Source organism: Panulirus ornatus, chromosome 12 (genome assembly GCF_036320965.1).
Source record: "Panulirus ornatus isolate Po-2019 chromosome 12, ASM3632096v1, whole genome shotgun sequence".
Taxonomy (NCBI): Eukaryota; Metazoa; Arthropoda; class Malacostraca; order Decapoda; family Palinuridae; genus Panulirus; species Panulirus ornatus.
This window is the reverse complement of record NC_092235.1, coordinates 70,338,988-70,356,598: the sequence shown is the minus strand read 5'-3', so window position 1 is coordinate 70,356,598 and position 17,611 is coordinate 70,338,988. Positions and strand designations below refer to the sequence as shown.

General features: G+C 42.8%; 2 protein-coding genes across 5 annotated transcripts in view; one reads left to right on the top strand and one right to left on the bottom strand.

The window, feature by feature from the left end:
• The window catches only part of LOC139752226 (zinc finger FYVE domain-containing protein 21-like), a 48,613-nt gene extending 42,420 nt beyond the window's left edge, over positions 1-6,193 (bottom strand). For 3 of the 4 annotated variants that reach the window (XM_071668248.1, XM_071668246.1, XM_071668249.1), the window contains exon 1: positions 6,046-6,193. In XM_071668248.1, coding sequence (XP_071524349.1) covers positions 6,046-6,171 — 126 coding nt within the window. In that variant the 5' untranslated portion in view covers positions 6,172-6,193. The remainder of the gene's footprint in view (positions 1-6,045) is intronic. The other variant, XM_071668247.1, reaches the window with a different exon arrangement.
• Positions 6,194-6,643: 450 nt separating this feature from the next.
• Positions 6,644-17,099, top strand: Sgsh (N-sulfoglucosamine sulfohydrolase). Its single transcript, XM_071668250.1, has 3 exons — positions 6,644-6,811; positions 13,339-13,437; positions 15,196-17,099. The coding sequence occupies exons 1-3, from the start codon at positions 6,770-6,772 to the stop codon at positions 16,690-16,692; spliced, it is 1,638 nt and encodes a 545-aa protein (XP_071524351.1). The 5' UTR covers positions 6,644-6,769; the 3' UTR covers positions 16,693-17,099.
• Positions 17,100-17,611: the final 512 nt, after the last annotated feature.

Genomic DNA, 17,611 nt, shown 5'->3' with positions numbered 1-17,611 from the left:
AGTTTTTCTCCATTATTATATGTGTATATATATTATTATTTATTATATTCATTTTTTATTTGATTTGTCGCTGTCTCCCGCGTTTGCAAGGTAGCGCAAGGAAACAGACGAAAGAAATGGCCCAACCCACCCCCATACACATGTATATACATACACGTCCACACATGCAAATATACATACCTATACATCTCAATGTACACATATATATACACACACAGACATATACATATATACACATGTACATAATTCATACTGTCTGTCTTTATTCATTCCCATCGCCACCTGCCACACATGAAATAACAACCCCCTCCCCCCTCATATATGAGAGGTAGCGCTAGGAAAAGACAACAAAGCCCACATTCGTTCACACTCCGTCTCTAGCTGTCATGTAATAATGCACTGAAACCACAGCTCCCTTTCCACATCCAGGCCCCACAGAACTTCCATGGTTTACCCCAGACGCTTCACATGCCCTGGTTCAATCCACTGACAGCACGTCGACCCCAATATACCACATCGTTCCAATTCACTCTATTCCTTGCACGCCTTTCACCCTCCTGCATGTTCAGGCCCCAATCACTCAAAATCTTTTTCACTCCATCTTTCCACCTCCAATTTGGTCTCCCACTTCTCCTCGTTCCCTCCACCTCTGACATATATATCCTCTTGGTCAATCTTTCCTCACTCATTCTCTCCATGTGACCAAACCATTTCAAAACACCCTCTTCTGCTCTCTCAACCAGACTCTTTTTATTACCACACATCTCTCTTACCCTATTATCACTTATTCAATCAAACCACCTCACACCACATATTGTCCTTAAACATCTCATTTCCAGCCCATCCACCCTCCTCTGCACAACTCTATCCATAGCCCACACCTCGCAACCATATAACATTACTGAAACCACTATTCCTTCAAACATACCCATTTTTGCTTTTCGAGATAATGTTCTCGACTTCCACACATTCTTCAACACTCCCAGAACTTTTGCCCCCTCCCCCAACCTATGATTCACTCCCGCTTCCAGATATCTAAAACACTTCACTCCCAGATATCTAAAACACTTCACTTCCTCCAGTTTTTCTCCATTCAAACTTACCTCCCAATTGACTTGTCCCTCAACCATACTATACCTTGCTATAACCTTACTATAACCTTGCTCTTATTCACATTTACTCTCAACTTTCTTCTTTCACACACTTCACTAGACTCAGTCACCAGCTTCTGCAGTTTTTCACACGAATCAGCCACCATCAGCAAACAACTGACTCACTACCCAAGCTTTCTCATCCACAACAGACTGCATACTTGTCCCTCTCTCCAAAACTCTTGCATTCACCTCCCTAACAACCCCATTCATAAACAAATTAAACAACCATGAAGACATCACGCACCCCTGCCACAAACCAACGCTCATTGAGAACCAATCACTTTCCTCTCTTCCTACACGTACACATGCCTTACATCCTTGATAAAAACTTTTCACTGCTTCTAACAACTTGCCTCCCACGCCATATATTTTCTTCATACCTTCCACAGAGCATCTCTATCAACTCTATCATATGCCTTCTCCAGATCCATAAATGCTACATACAAACCCATTTGCTTTTCTACGTATTTCTCTCATACATCCTTCAAAGCAAACACGTGATCCACACATCCTCTACCACTTCTGAAACCACACTGCTCTTCCACAATCTGATGCTCTGAACATGCCTTCACCGTTTCAATCAATACCCTCCCATATAATTTTCCAGGAATATATATATATATATATATATATATATATATATATATATATATATATATATTTTTTTTTTTTTTTTATACTTTGTCGCTGTCTCCCGCGTTTGCGAGGTAGCGCAAGGAAACAGACGAAAGAAATGGCCCAACCCCCCCCCCATACACATGTACATACACACGTCCACACACGCAAATATACATACCTACACAGCTTTCCATGGTTTACCCCAGACGCTTCACATGCCTTGCTTCAATCCACTGACAGCACGTCAACCCCGGTATACCACATGACTCCAATTCACTCTATTCTTGCCCTCCTTTCACCCTCCTGCATGTTCAGGCCCCGATCACACAAAATCTTTTTCACTCCATCTTTCCACCTCCAATTTGGTCTCCCTCTTCTCCTCGTTCCCTCCACCTCCGACACATATATCCTCTTGGTCAATCTCTCCTCACTCATTCTCTCCATGTGCCCAAACCATTTCAAAACACCCTCTTCTGCTCTCTCGACCACGCTCTTTTTATTTCCACACATCTCTCTTACCCTTACGTTACTTACTCGATCAAACCACCTCACACCACACATTGTCCTCAAACATCTCATTTCCAGCACATCCACCCTCCTGCGCACAACTCTATCCATAGCCCACGCCTCGCAACCATACAACATTGTTGGAACCACTATTCCTTCAAACATACCCATTTTTGCTTTCCGAGATAATGTTCTCGACTTCCACACATTCTTCAAGGCTCCCAGAATTTTCGCCCCCTCCCCCACCCTATGATCCACTTCCGCTTCCATGGTTCCATCCGCTGCCAGATCCACTCCCAGATATCTAAAACACTTACTTCCTCCAGTTTTTCTCCATTCAAACTTACCTCCCAATTGACTTGACCCTCAACCCTACTGTACCTAATAACCTTGCTCTTATTCACATTTACTCTTAACTTTCTTCTTTCACACACTTTACCAAACTCAGTCACCAGCTTCTGCAGTTTCTCACATGAATCAGCCACCAGCGCTGTATCATCAGCGAACAACAATTGACTCACTTCCCAAGCTCTCTCATCCCCAACAGACTTCATACTTGCCCCTCTTTCCAGGACTCTTGCATTTACCTCCTTTACAACCCCATCCATAAACAAATTAAACAACCATGGAGACATCACACACCCCTGCCGCAAACCTACATTCACTGAGAACCAATCACTTTCCTCTCTTCCTACACGTACACATGCCTTACATCCTCGATAAAAACTTTTCACAAGGTTATTAGGTACAGTAGGGTTGAGGGTCAAGTCAATTGGAAGGTAAGTTTGAATGGAGAAAAACTGGAGGAAGTGAAGTGTTTTAGATATCTGGGAGTGGATTTTGTAGTGGATGGAACCATGGAAGCAAAAGTGAATCATAGGGTGGGGTAGGGGGCAAAAATTCTGGGAGCCTTGAAGAATGTGTGAAAGTCAAGAACATTATCTCCGAAAGCAAAAATGGGTATGTTTGAAGGAATAGTGGTTTCAACAATGTTGTATGGTTGCGAGGCATGGGCTATGGATAGAGTTGTGTGCAGGAGGGTGGATGTGCTGGAAATGAGATTTTTGAGGACAATATGTGGTGTGAGGTGGTTTGATCGAGTAAGTAATGTAAGGGTAAGAGAGATGTGTGGTAATAAAAAGAGTCTGGTTGAGAGAGCAGAAGAGGGTGTTTTGAAATGGTTTGGTCACATGCAGAGAATGAGTGAGGAAAGATTGACCAAGAGGATATATATGTCAGAGGTGGAGGGAACAAGGAGAAGTGGGAGACCAAACTGGAGGTGGAAAGATGGAGTGAAAAAGATTTTGAGTGATCGGGGCCTGAACATGCAGGAGTGTGAAAGGCATTCAAGGAATAGAGTGAATTGGAAAGATGTGGTATACTGGGGTCGACGTGCCGTCAATGGATTGAACCAGGGCATGTGAAGCGTCTGGGGTAAACCATGGAAAGTTGTGTGGGGCCTGGATGTGGAAAGGGAGCTGTGGTTTTGGTGCATTATTACAAGACAGATAGAGACTGAGTGTGAACGAATGGGGCCTTTGTTGTCCTTTCCTAGCTCTACCTCGCACACATGAGGGGGGAGGGGGTTGTTATTCCATGTGTTGCGAGGTGGCGATGGGAATGAATAAAGGCAGACAGTTTGAATCATGCACATGTGTATATATGTATATGTCTGTGTGTGTATATATATGTATACTCTGAGATGTATAGGTATGTATATTTGCGTGTGTGGACGTGTATGTATATACATGTGTATGTGGGTGGGTTGGGCCATTCTTTCGTCTGTTTCCTTGCGCTATCTCGCTAACGTGGGAGACAGCGACAAGGCAAAATAAAAATAGAAATAATATAAATACATAATATATATATATATATATATATATATATATATATATATATATATATATATATATATAGAAGGCGACTAGAGGGGATGGGAGCGGGGGGCCAGAAATCCTCCCCTCCTTGTATTTCAACTTTCTAAAATGGGAAACAGAAGGAGTCACGCGGGGAGTGCTCATCCTCCTCGTAGGCTCAGATTGGGGTGTCTAAATGTGTGTGGATGTAACCAAGATGTGAAAAAAGGAGAGATAGGTTGAGCTGTCCAAAGTGCCATTGTGAATTAAAGTGGAAAACTTACTGCTTGGATGCAATAAGGTAAGGCAACAAAGAAAAATTTAAGAAACAAGTTTAGGTGCAGAATAACGAGAAGTATCTTGGACTTTTCTTAGTAGGGAAAGACCAACTCTTACTCCAGTTGCTAAATTTAGTAAGGTTATGTTTCAGTTTTGTTTGTATTCCTATCATTTACATTCCTTGTCTTTACAATACAATTTCCTCAGCAATGTTCTCTTCACCTTGGGGGACTTAACCCTCTGCAATACACATTGTTTAATGTAAATATTGCATGTTTAAAATTGTTTTAAAAATCATAACTATACCATTGAAATGATTTTTGTTGATTCATGTATTTCATATTTGCTACACTTCTAAAATTAAGAACTACTTAAATAACTGCAGTTATAAGGTTATGTAAGTTTAAATAAAGTTATATTTTGGAAAAATAAAATGTCACAGGTTGTCGTAACTTAGCTACTGCTCGGCCCTTGCAAGACTAAAAACACAAGGGGTATGAAATCCTACATCATATAAAAATCTGTAAAATCTTGATGGTAATCAGGTATCTTTATTAAGTTGTATATCACAAAGAACTCTTAATTCCTTAACCAAGTGTATGGATAGACTCTAAATCATTTGGATGTGTCAGGCAGGCTTGTGTTCCTAATGTTAATAAACAAGAGAGATCTTCCTTTGATTCACCAGCAGCTTTGGATAATGGGCTATTCTATTACTGAAAATCATGATACTAGTTTCATCCAGTTCCATGAAGAAAAAGACTACCAGCACTAAACTGGAATATTACCGAGATTGTATTCTGAAGGTGCAGATATTACTATCATTCATACCAGAACATAAGAGCTGATGAGCTATGTCAGACCTGGTGGCATATTTGCATATAAATATGCCAAAAACAGCAAAGATGATAACTAATCACCAACAGATGGTGTGACAAACTCATGAGAGGGACTTAAAGTAACTGACAACCCTTTGGCAGAGGAAGTGTTTCTTGGTATCCAAACAACTTTTCAATGAACATAAGAAAATGACTGTGACACCATAGGCATCTCTCCTCTTCATTTCCTAGATTGCTTGACATTGATGAAGTGTTACCAATGAATTTGTTACACTCTTAACTAAAGAGTGATTTTACTTCACAATTTCCCTTTAACTCAAAGTCCTGTCCACTTTACGAGAACCTGAAAATATTGGAGCAGATGCTACATCTAAAACCACATATTCTATATCAACTGTAAACAGTGAAAAGAATAGACAATATCTTCATCATATATCAGGCAAAACACGTTCGTCCGTAAATTGGAAAAAAATTACCACTCTTAAACTTAAATTACAAGAATTCGCCAGTTATTTCCTTGAATAAAGGGATGATTTTTCCAAGGTCTGTTGTCAGAAATATGCTTAAATCCTTTAAATATTTACATTATTTACTGTCAATCTAAAAATTCCACTTCAAATATTACAGTATAATAGAAATTGAATAAATAACGGAGCTCATTAACTGGAAAGTCAGCTATGACCAATGCAGTATGTTACAAAGCATTAATGATAATGCTGACGCGGAAGAGAGTTTGCGACTGCCTTTCACGCTCACAGTATCATTCATTATCTTCAAACTCTTAACTCTTACCATTTTGTCTGCAACCCATTCTGGTTCTCTAAGTTCAAATGGACTTCTGTCTGAATCACTTAGAGGTATAATCCTCAATCCTGATTTCGAGCGGACAAGCCTTTTCCCTGTTGTTGTTCCAGCCATGTTTGTTTACTTCTGGGCTAAGCCTGCGGAGCTAATGAGTTTATGATAATAAGAAAAATATTTGCAATGATTATTCAAATCGTTTCAATTAGCTATATGGGAAACATTGAATTGAGTGATATAATTCGTATGCAATCTTGAGAAGGAAAAGATATGATAAACATTTCAGTAAAAAGAAAAATATAAAAATATTTTACGTCATATATCGCTACTGAGGGGTGTGTCCTAACAAGCCAATCAGCGTCGAGGACACCCAGAGCCCTATCAACCAACCAATGGGGGTTGGGGCACATGATACAAGGTTGAGTTCCTACAAGAAAAACCAGAAAGTGTGCTTTTATAACGGTATCATAGGTATACGGCCTTCCTTAACATGAAGGTACTTACTGTCCGCAGACAGAAGTTCTATACAAATATCTGAATTTCTATAATGTCTATTTTTCCGCAAAGAATAGGAAAGACATGTCACTTTATGAACGTCTCCAAGATTTCACTACGGTGTAACGCAACCAGGAATGAGCTAATCAACCATAGCACAGACGCAACAGGTCCATTACGTCGCTAGACACGTATAAGTGCCACAGAGAATAACCTTATTATGGATAAACCATCCAGCACTACCAGTAATACCCATTTTAAGGTGAGTTTCAGCCAAACTGTTGGAGGGCGGGAGGGGGGATCACACATATATATATATATATATATATATATATATATATATATATATATATATATATATATATATATATATATATATTTTTTTTTATACTTTGTCGCTGTCTCCCGCGTTTGCGAGGTAGCGCAAGGAAACAGACGAAAGAAATGGCCCAACCCCCCCCCCCCCCATACACATGTATACACATACGTCCACACACGCAAATATACACACCTACACAGCTTTCCATGGTTTACCCCAGACGCTTCACATGCCTTGATTCAATCCACTGACAGCACGTCAACCCCGGTATACCACATCGCTCCAATTCACTCTATTCCTTGCCCTCCTTTCACCCTCCTGCATGTTCAGGCCCCGATCACACAAAATCTTTTTCACTCCATCTTTCCACCTCCAATTTGGTCTCCCTCTTCTCCTCGTTCCCTCCACCTCCGACACATATATCCTCTTGGTCAATCTTTCCTCACTCATTCTCTCCATGTGCCCAAACCACTTCAAAACACCCTCTTCTGCTCTCTCAACCACGCTCTATTTATTTCCACACATCTCTCTTACCCTTACGTTACTCACTCGATCAAACCACCTCACACCACACATTGTCCTCAAACATCTCATTTCCAGCACATCCATCCTCCTGCGCACAACTCTATCCATAGCCCACGCCTCGCAACCATACAACATTGTTGGAACCACTATTCCTTCAAACATACCCATTTTTGCTTTCCGAGATAATGTTCTCGACTTCCACACATTCTTCAAGGCCCCAGAATTTTCGCCCCCTTCCCCACCCTATGATCCACTTCCGCTTCCATGGTTCCATCCGCTGCCAGATCCACTCCCAGATATCTAAAACACTTCACTTCCTCCAGTTTTTCTCCATTCAAACTCACCTCCCAATTGACTTGACCCTCAACCCTACTGTACCTAATAACCTTGCTCTTATTCACATTTACTCTTAACTTTCTTCTTCCACACACTTTACCAAACTCAGTCACCAGCTTCTGCAGTTTCTCACATGAATCAGCCACCAGCGCTGTATCATCAGCGAACAACAACTGACTCACTTCCCAAGCTCTCTCATCCCCAACAGACTTCATACTTGCCCCTCTTTGCCAAAACTCTTGCATTCACCTCCCTAACAACCCCATCCATAAACAAATTAAACAACCATGGAGACATCACACACCCCTGCCGCAAACCTACATTCACAGAGAACCAATCACTTTCCTCTCTTCCTACACGTACACATGCCTTACATCCTCGATAAAAACTTTTCACTGCTTCTAACAACTTTCCTTCCATAACTTTCCATAACTCTTGCATTTACCTCCCTAACAACCCCATCCATAAACAAATTAAACAACCATGGAGACATCACACACCCCTGCCGCAAACCTACATTCACAGAGAACCAATCACTTTCCTCTCTTCCTACACGTACACATGCCTTACATCCTCGATAAAAACATATCACTGCTTCTAACAACTTTCCTTCCACACCATATATTCTTAATACCTTCCACAGAGCATCTCTATCGACTCTATCATATATATATATATATATATATATATATATATATATATATATATATATATATATATATATATATATATATATATATACAGAGGTATAAGTTTGTTGAGTATTCCTGGTAAATTATATGGGAGGGTATTGATTGAGAGGGTGAAGGCATGTACAGAGCATCAGATTGGGGAAGAGCAGTGTGGTTTCAGAAGTGGTAGAGGATGTGTGGATCAGGTGTTTGCTTTGAAGAATGTATGTGAGAAATACTTAGAAAAGCAAATGGATTTGTATGTAGCATTATGGATCTCGAGAAGGCATATGATAGAGTTGATAGAGATGCTCTGTGGAAGGCATTAAGAATATATGGTGTGGGAGGCAAGTTGTTAGAAGCAGTGAAAAGTTTTTATCGAGGATGTAAGGCATGTGTACGTGTAGGAAGAGAGGAAAGTGATTGGTTCTCAGTGAATGTAGGTTTGCGGCAGGGGTGTGTGATGTCTCCATGGTTGTTTAATTTGTTTATGGATGGGGTTGTTAGGGAGGTGAATGCAAGAGTTTTGGAAAGAGGGGCAAGTATGAAGTCTGTTGGGGATGAGAGAGCTTGGGAAGTGAGTCAGTTGTTGTTCGCTGATGATACAGCGCTGTTGGCTGATTCATGTGAGAAACTGCAGAAGCTGGTGACTGAGTTTGGTAAAGTGTGTGAAAGAAGAAAGTTAAGAGTAAATGTGAATAAGAGCAAGGTTATTAGGTACAGTAGGGTTGAGGGTCAAGTCAATTGGAGGTAAGTTTGAATGGAGAAAAACTGGAGGAAGTAAAGTGTTTTAGATATCTGGGAGTGGATCTGGCAGCGGATGGAACCATGGAAGCGGAAGTGGATCATAGGGTGGGGGAGGGGGCGAAAATGCTGGGAGCCTTGAAGAATGTGTGGAAGTCGAGAACATTATCTCGGAAAGCAAAAATGGGTATGTTTGAAGGAATAGTGGTTCCAACAATGTTGTATGGTTGCGAGGCGTGGGCTATGGATAGAGTTGTGCGCAGGAGGATGGATGTGCTGGAAATGAGATGTTTGAGGACAATGTGTGGTGTGAGGTGGTTTGATCGAGTAAGTAACGTAAGGGTAAGAGAGATGTGTGGAAATAAAAAGAGCGTGGTTAAGAGAGCAGAAGAGGGTGTTTTGAAATGGTTTGGTCACATGGAGAGAATGAGTGAGGAAAGATTGACCAAAAGGATATATGTGTCGGAGGTGGAGGGAACGAGGAGAAGTGGGAGACCAAATTGGAGGTGGAAAGATGGAGTGAAAAGGATTTTGTGTGATCGGGGCCTGAACATGCAGGAGGGTGAAAGGAGGGCAAGGAATAGATTGAATTGGATCGATGTGGTATACCGGGGTTGACGTGCTGTCAGTGGATTGAATCAAGGCATGTGAAGCGTCTGGGGTAAACCATGGAAAGCTGTGTAGGTATGTATATTTGCGTGTGTGGACGTATGTATATACGTGTGTATGGGGGTGGGTTGGGCCATTTCTTTCGTCTGTTTCCTTGCGCTACCTCGCAAACGCTGGAGACTGCGACAAAGCAAAAAAAAAAAAAAAAAAAAAAAAAAAAAATATATATATATATATATATATATATATATATATATATATATATATATATATATATATATATATATATATATATATATATACATATATATATATATATATATATATATATATATATATATTTTTTTTTTTTTTTTCATACTATTCGCCATTTCCCGCGATAGCGAGGTAGCGTTAAGAACAGAGGACTGGGCCTTTGAGGGAATATCCTCACCTGGCCCCCTTCTCTGTTCCTTCTTTTGGAAAATTAAAAAAAAAAAAAACGAGAGGGGAGGATTTCCAGCCCCCCGCTCCCTTCCCTTTTAGTCGCCTTCTACGACACGCAGGGAATACGTGGGAAGTATTCTTTCTCCCCTATCCCCTATCTATATATATATATATATATATATATATATATATATAGATAGATAGATAGATTGATAGATAGATAGATAGATAGATAGATAGATGGGTGACTTGAATACGAAGGTGAGTAATGTGACAGTTGAGGGTATGATTGGTGTACATGAGGAATTCAGTGTTGTGAATGGAAATGGTAAAGAGCTTGTGGATTGGTGTGCTGAAAAAAAGACTGGTGATTGGGAATCCTTGGTTCAAAAAGAGAGATATACATAAGTATACTGAGTAGGCGAGATGTTAATTGATAGGCGTGTAAAAGAGAGACTTTTGGATATCCAGTTAGTGTGCTGGGAGGGGCAGCTGGAGGGATGTCTGATCACTATCGTGTGGAGACGAAGGTGAAAATTTGTAGAGGTTTTAAAAAAAGTAGAGAGAATGTTGGGGAGAAGAGAGTGGTGAGAAGAGTAAGTGAGCTTGGAAAGGAGACTTGTGTGAGAAAGCACCAGGAGAGATTGTCGAATGGCAAAAGGTAAGAGTAAATGATATGAGAGGAGTGGGTGAGGAATGGGATGTATTTAGGGAAGCAGTGATGACATGTGGAAAAGATGCATGTGACATGAGAAAGGTCGGAGGTGGGTAGATTGGAAAGGCTAGTGAGTGGAAGAAGAAGTAAAGTTAGAGAAAGTGAAAAGAGCCGTTTGGGCGATACTTACAAGGAAGGAGTGCAAGTGACTGGGAGATGTATAAAAGAAGCGGCAGGAGGTCAAGAGAAAGGTGCAAGGGTTGAAAAAGAGGGCAAATGAGAGTCGGGGTGAGAAAGTATCATTAAACTTTGGGGAGAATAAGATGTTTTGGAAGGAGGTAAATAACGTGCGTAAGACAAGAGAACAAATGGAAACATCGGTGAAGGGGCAAGGGGGGAAGTGATAACAAGTAGTGAAGTAAGAAGATGGAGTAAGTATTCTGAAGGTTAGTTGAGTGTGTTTGATGACAGAGTGGCAGATGTAGGGTGGTTTGGTTGTGTGGTGTGCGAAGTGAAAGGGTCAAGGAGAATGGTTTGATTAAGAGAGAAGAGGTAGTGAAAGCTTTGCGGAAGATGAAATCCGGTAAGGCGGCGGGTTTGGATGGTATTGCAGTAGAATCTATGAAGAAAGGGGGTGACTGTGTTGTTGATTGGTTGGTAAGGATATTAGATGTATGTGTGGATCATGATGAAGTGCCTGCTGATTGGCGAAATGCATGCATCGTGCCTTTGTACATAGGCAAAGGGGATAAAGGAAAGTGTTCAACTACAGAGGCATAAGTTTGTTGAGTATTCCTTGGAAATTGTATGGAAGGGTATTGAGTGAGAGGGTGAAGGTATGAACAGAGCATCAGGTTGGGGAAGAGCAGTGTGGTTTCAGAAGTGGTAGAGGATGTGTGGATCAGGTGTTTGCTTTGAAGAATTTTTGAGAAATACTTAGAAAAACAGATGGATTTGTATGTAGCATTTATGGATCTGGAGTAGGCATATGATATAGTTGATAAAGATGCTTTGTGGAAGGTCTCAAGAGTATATGGTGTGGGAGGTAAGTTGCTAGAAGCAGTGAAAAGTTTTTATCAAGAATGTAAGGCATGTGCACGAGTAGGAAGAGAGTGATTGGCTCTTAGCGAAGGTCAGTCTGCAGTAGGGGTGTGATGTCTCCATGGTTGTTTAATCTGTTTATAGATGGGGTGGTTAGGGAGGTGATTGGAAGAGTTTTGGAGAGATGAGTATGTAATCTGTAGGGGATGAGAGAGCTTGGGAAGTGAGTCAGTTGTTGTTCACCGATGATACAGCTCTTGTGGCTGAATCGAATGAGAAACTGCAGAAGTTGGTGACTGAGTTTGGAAAAGTGTGTGAAAGGAGAAAGTTGAGAGTAAATGTGGATAAGAACAAGGCTGTTATGTACAGCAGGGTTGAGGAACAATTTAGTTGGGAGGTAAGTTTGAATGGAGAAAAATTGGAGGAAGTGAAGTGTTTTAAATATCTGAGAGTAGACTTAGCAGCGAATGGAACCTTGGAAGCGGAAGCGTCACAGGGTGGGGGAGGGAGCGAAGGTTTTAGGAGCGATGAAGAATGTGTGGAAGGAGAGAACGTTATCGCGAAGAGCAAAAATGGGTATGTTTGAAGGAATAGTAGTTCCCAATACTGTTATATGGTTGCGAGGCATGGGCTATAGAGAGGGTTGTGCGGAGGAGGGTGGATGTGTTGAGTATGAGGGTAATATGTGGTGTGAGGTGGTCTGATAAAGTAAGTAATGACAGGGTAAGAGATGTGTGAAAATAAAAAGAGTGTGGTTGAGAGAGCAGAAGAGGGTATGTTGAAATTGTTTGGACATATGGAGAGAATGAGTGAGGAAAGGTTGACAAAGAGGAAATATGTGTCAGAGGTGGAGGGGACAAGGAGAAGTGGGAGACCAAACTGAAGCTGGAAGGATGGAGTGAAAATCCTTTTGAACGATCGGGGCCTGAACATACAGGAGGGTGAGAGGCGTGCAAGGAATAGAGTGAATTGGAACGATGTGGTATGCCGGGGTCGACGTGCTGTCAATGAACTGAACCAGAACATGTGAAACGTCTGGGATAAGGACTAGTATGAAGTGTGCATGTTAATGAATATGATATAAAAAGTTAATGAACAGTTGGTACTGTGTATTATGTGGCATGATAAACACATTATGAGAACAAGGTAATTTGCCGTTGTATCTACAATAAACGTGTTTGTAGATTTATATGAAAATAGTGTTTTTATCTTTTTTATGTACATCTATAGCCATTATTTCCCCCTCCCCTCCCCTCTGTGTGATCCATCAGAGTGTTATAAGCTGTTATCATGGTGTTATCAGCTGTTATCATGGTGTTATCAGCTGTTATCATGGTAATTACATCAAGTAAAGTTTTAGGAATATGTTCCTGAAAGGATTGTTTCCCAGGTGTGCGTGTAGTGGTCATTACTCATACCTGGAGGAGTTATGTTGATGATGACGTCATGTCATTGTTCCACAGATGATGTTGATGGTTGTGATGATGGTGACAACATCGGCTGTTGTACAAGGCAGGAATGTCCTCCTGATGGTTGCTGACGATGGTGGCCTGGAACTGAAGGTGAGTCAGAAACGCATGGTGGCAACACTGCTTGGCCAGATCAATGATGACAACACTGTCTAGCCAGAGTAGTGACTGATAACACTGCCAGGTGAAGGTGGTATACTGGCAACACTGCCAGGTGAAGGTGGTATACTGGCAACACTGCCAGCTGTAGGTAAAGTAATGTAAGTTCTTGTAAGTAGTTATGTATATTATCATTACATCACTGAACAATATAGCTATGATGGTAGTATAGCAGATACTGGCCCTCTGTTCCCTCTCTCTTATCGCTTGGAATCAGCCGGCAATGCCAAGTCCAAGGTGAAGAAGGTGTTCTCTGACAAATCCAGATCATGTATCGCCATGATTGACTAGAAAAAAAATTCTGTAATTTTCTTTATTTCAAAGTAAGTTTTTGGCAGTCCTTAAAACGCTCACCAAAATTCATCTTATTTGACCCTGCCAGAGGGTCATGTGAGCCATCCATCCATACAGAGCTCAGACCTCAAGCACAAACTAACAAAATATGAACCTGCTGTAGCACGCTGGAACTCCTCGGCATTATACGACAGATGAACTAACAATACAATTTCAAAAAATCTCCTAAAATCAGACAAACAGTGTAAGGTGGTAGCCCAAACATGGTATAAGTCATATGGCTGAGACACCAGGAGAACTACAGCATTATTGTAATGTATAAGATGCACATCCAACACTTTATCACATAGTTAGAACACCTAATGTTTGGTTAGAATCTTATAATACTTGCTTTTGCTGTTTTTAACTTTTCTTTTTTATAGTTTAATATCTATGAGTATTTTTGATTACTCATACTGGAAAATACATGTGCTACAGTTAGGAATATTGTATTCCAAGACATCATGTTATGTAATATACCATATTGTATGGAACCTTCTTAGTAAATAAACCGTGGATTATTATCACCATTTTCGTTATTATTATTATTATTATTATTATTATTATTATTATTATTATCATTTATCATTATGATTATTATTATAACCACGTGTTTGGCTGGGTGTTTATGTCCAACGTTGTCATATGGAAGGAGACCTTGTCTCTTGGCCTCTACCTGATAGCTTTGTCCTGGCTGGTGAGTGAGCCAGCTGATAGCTTTGTCCTGGCTGGTCAGTAAGCCAGCTGATAGCTTTGTTCTAGCTGGTGAGTAAGCCAGCTGATAGCTTTCTCATAACTGTGCTGTGAGGCTTCACCATCGAAATCAATTGTGATAACAGCACCTGAACCCACCTTCATGTGTGCATGAAATACATGTTGGCAGGACTTCCAGTCCTCCTCATGCATGTTGGCAGGACTTCCAGTCCTCCTCATGCATGTTGGCAGGAGCAGTGGCCCTCAGCATGTCTGTTAGCAGGAAATTACTGGTTCACTCCTATCACACACCTGCCATATCATGTAAACATGGTGCATTTGGCCATTAAGTTCAATCTATAACCATGACTACAGTTTGCACCTGTAAATATCAACTGGCCACACCTGCAGTCTTCTAACACCACACAGTGTTAATACTGGGACACCTGTCATCACTGTCATGTACCACATGTCTGTAGGTATCGTGGCCCCTGTGGTGGTACATGTCTGTAGGTATCGTGGCCCCTGTGGTGGTACATGTCTGTAGGTATCGTGGCCCCTGTGGTGGTACATGTCTGTAGGTATCGTGGCCCCTGTGGTGGTACATGTCTGTAGGTATCGTGGCCCCTGTGGTGGTACATAATTAATGAAGGTATCGCACGACAGGCGTACGGGAATATGGCGTGCCAGATGCCGCACCTGGAAAGGCTCTCGCGGCGGAGTGTGGTGTTCACCAGAGCCTTCACCTCCGTCAGCAGCTGCTCGCCTTCTCGCTCTGCCATCCTGACGGGGCTGCCCACCCACCAGAACGGTATGTATGGCCTCCACCAGGGCTACCATCACTTCAACTCCTTCGATGGCGTCCGCAGCCTCCCGGGCATCTTGTCCGCTCATGGTGTTCGCACAGGCATCGTGGGTAAGAAACATGTTGGTCCAGAAGCTGTTTATCCGTTCGACTTTGCGTACACAGAGGAGACGGAGTCCATTCTACAGGTGGGGAGGAACATCACCCGCATGCGTCAGCTGGTGCGGCAGTTCCTGGACACCAACGACACTCGGCCCTTTTTTCTGTATGTCGGGTTCCACGACCCTCACCGGTGCGGCCACACTCACCCCGAGTATGGCCAGTTCTGTGAAAAGTTTGGTAATGGTGAGCCTGGCATGGGTCACATACCGGACTGGCTCCCAGTCAGGTACCATCCTTGGCAGGTGGTGGTGCCGTACTTCGTGCAGAACACGTCAGCAGCGCGACAGGACCTAGCGGCACAGTACACCACACTGTCCCGGCTGGACCAGGGTGTTGGACTCGTGTTAGCGGAGCTGGTGAGGTCAGGACACCTGAACGACACACTAGTGATCTACACTTCTGACAACGGCATACCTTTCCCAGCAGGGAGGACCAATCTGTACGACCCAGGGATGGTGGAACCCTTGCTGGTGTCCTCACCAGTACACCAAGCCTCCTGGGGTAACACCTCCGCCGTCCTAGCCTCTCTCCTGGACCTTACCCCTACCGTCCTGGACTGGTTCCGCGTCCCTTACCCAAAGTACAGCATCCTGAAGAAGAACGAACTGGCGCTGCTTACAGGCAAGTCGCTGCTGCCTTATCTCAGTTATGGCGGGCCAGACACGCGCCCACCGGGACAAGACGTGGGCGTGGCCAAACAAGAGCTGGGGGTGTGGATGTTGGACGTTGGCCTGGCCAGGACGGAGCCAGCAGTGTTTGCAAGCCATGACCACCATGAGGTTACTATGTACTACCCTATGCGTGCCATCCGCACCGCCTCCTATAAGCTCATTCACAACCTGAACTACAAGATGCCCTTCCCCATCGACCAGGACTTCTACTTGTCGCCGGTGTTCCAGGACATCCTGAACCGCACCCAGGAGGTGCTGCCGCTTCCCTGGTACAAGACACTTCGCAACTACTACTACCGCGATCAGTGGGAGCTGTACGACCTGAAGCTCGATCCGGAGGAGCGTTTTAACGTGGCCAGGAAGGGTCGTTACCATGGGGTGTTGGGAGAACTGCAGGCACGACTGTGGTCGTGGCAAAACGCTACGTACGACCCCTGGCTGTGTGGGCCGGGTGCCGTTCTCGAGGACTCTGGTCGTTCGTACGCCACACACCACGCTTGCCTTCCACTATACAACGGTCTGTAATGTACACACATCGTCCAACCTTCTGCATACCATCCCACGAACTCGTTTTGCTCAGCGACCTAAGGAATGATTACACTTGGACAATATGCTCAGTATCGTGAACACTGTTTGTTACCAGGTCCACTGCGGCGCCTGACCACATCACAAGAAGGTCACTAACCCCTGGCAAGGATCCCACACAGTATTACCAACACCTAGTAATGACCAGGTAGCTGCCACCTACATTAGACAGTAAACAGAACATTAATAGTAGAATGTAAATAGTAATCATAACAGTGTTAGAATCTAAACATGATTCTAGAATGTTTGCGCAGTACTACAATGTGAAGAAGACACTAGACTTAATTCTGTTAAAATATTAGAATAATGATAGAATATTTACTTGCTATATTATAGGTCATATTTCACATGTATTTCATTATCCTGATGTACATATCATCATCAGGTGGTGACCACTTGCTCGTACAATGTGTAGCGAGATTAGGTTGCTACACTGAAGCACGTGGGGGTGGACTGGCCTGTCATCAGGTACGATGGACCTAGTAGACTGTCTCCAATCATCAGACTAGGTGGTCCTGGGAGACTGTCCCCAATCATCAGACTAGGTGGCCCTAGGAGACTGTCTCCAATCATCAGACTAGGTGGTCCTGGGAGACTGTCTCCAATCATCAGACTAGGTGGTCCTGGGAGACTGTCCCCAATCATCAGACTAGGTGGTCCTGGGAGACTGTCTCCAATCATCAGACTAGGTGGTCCTGGGAGACTGTCCCCAATCATCAGACTAGGTGGTCCTGGGAGACTGTCTCCAATCATCAGACTAGGTGGTCCTGGGAGACTGTCTCCAATCATCAGGCTAGGTGGCCCTGGGAGACTGTCTCCAATCATCAGACTAGGTGGTCCTGGGAGACTGTCTCCAATC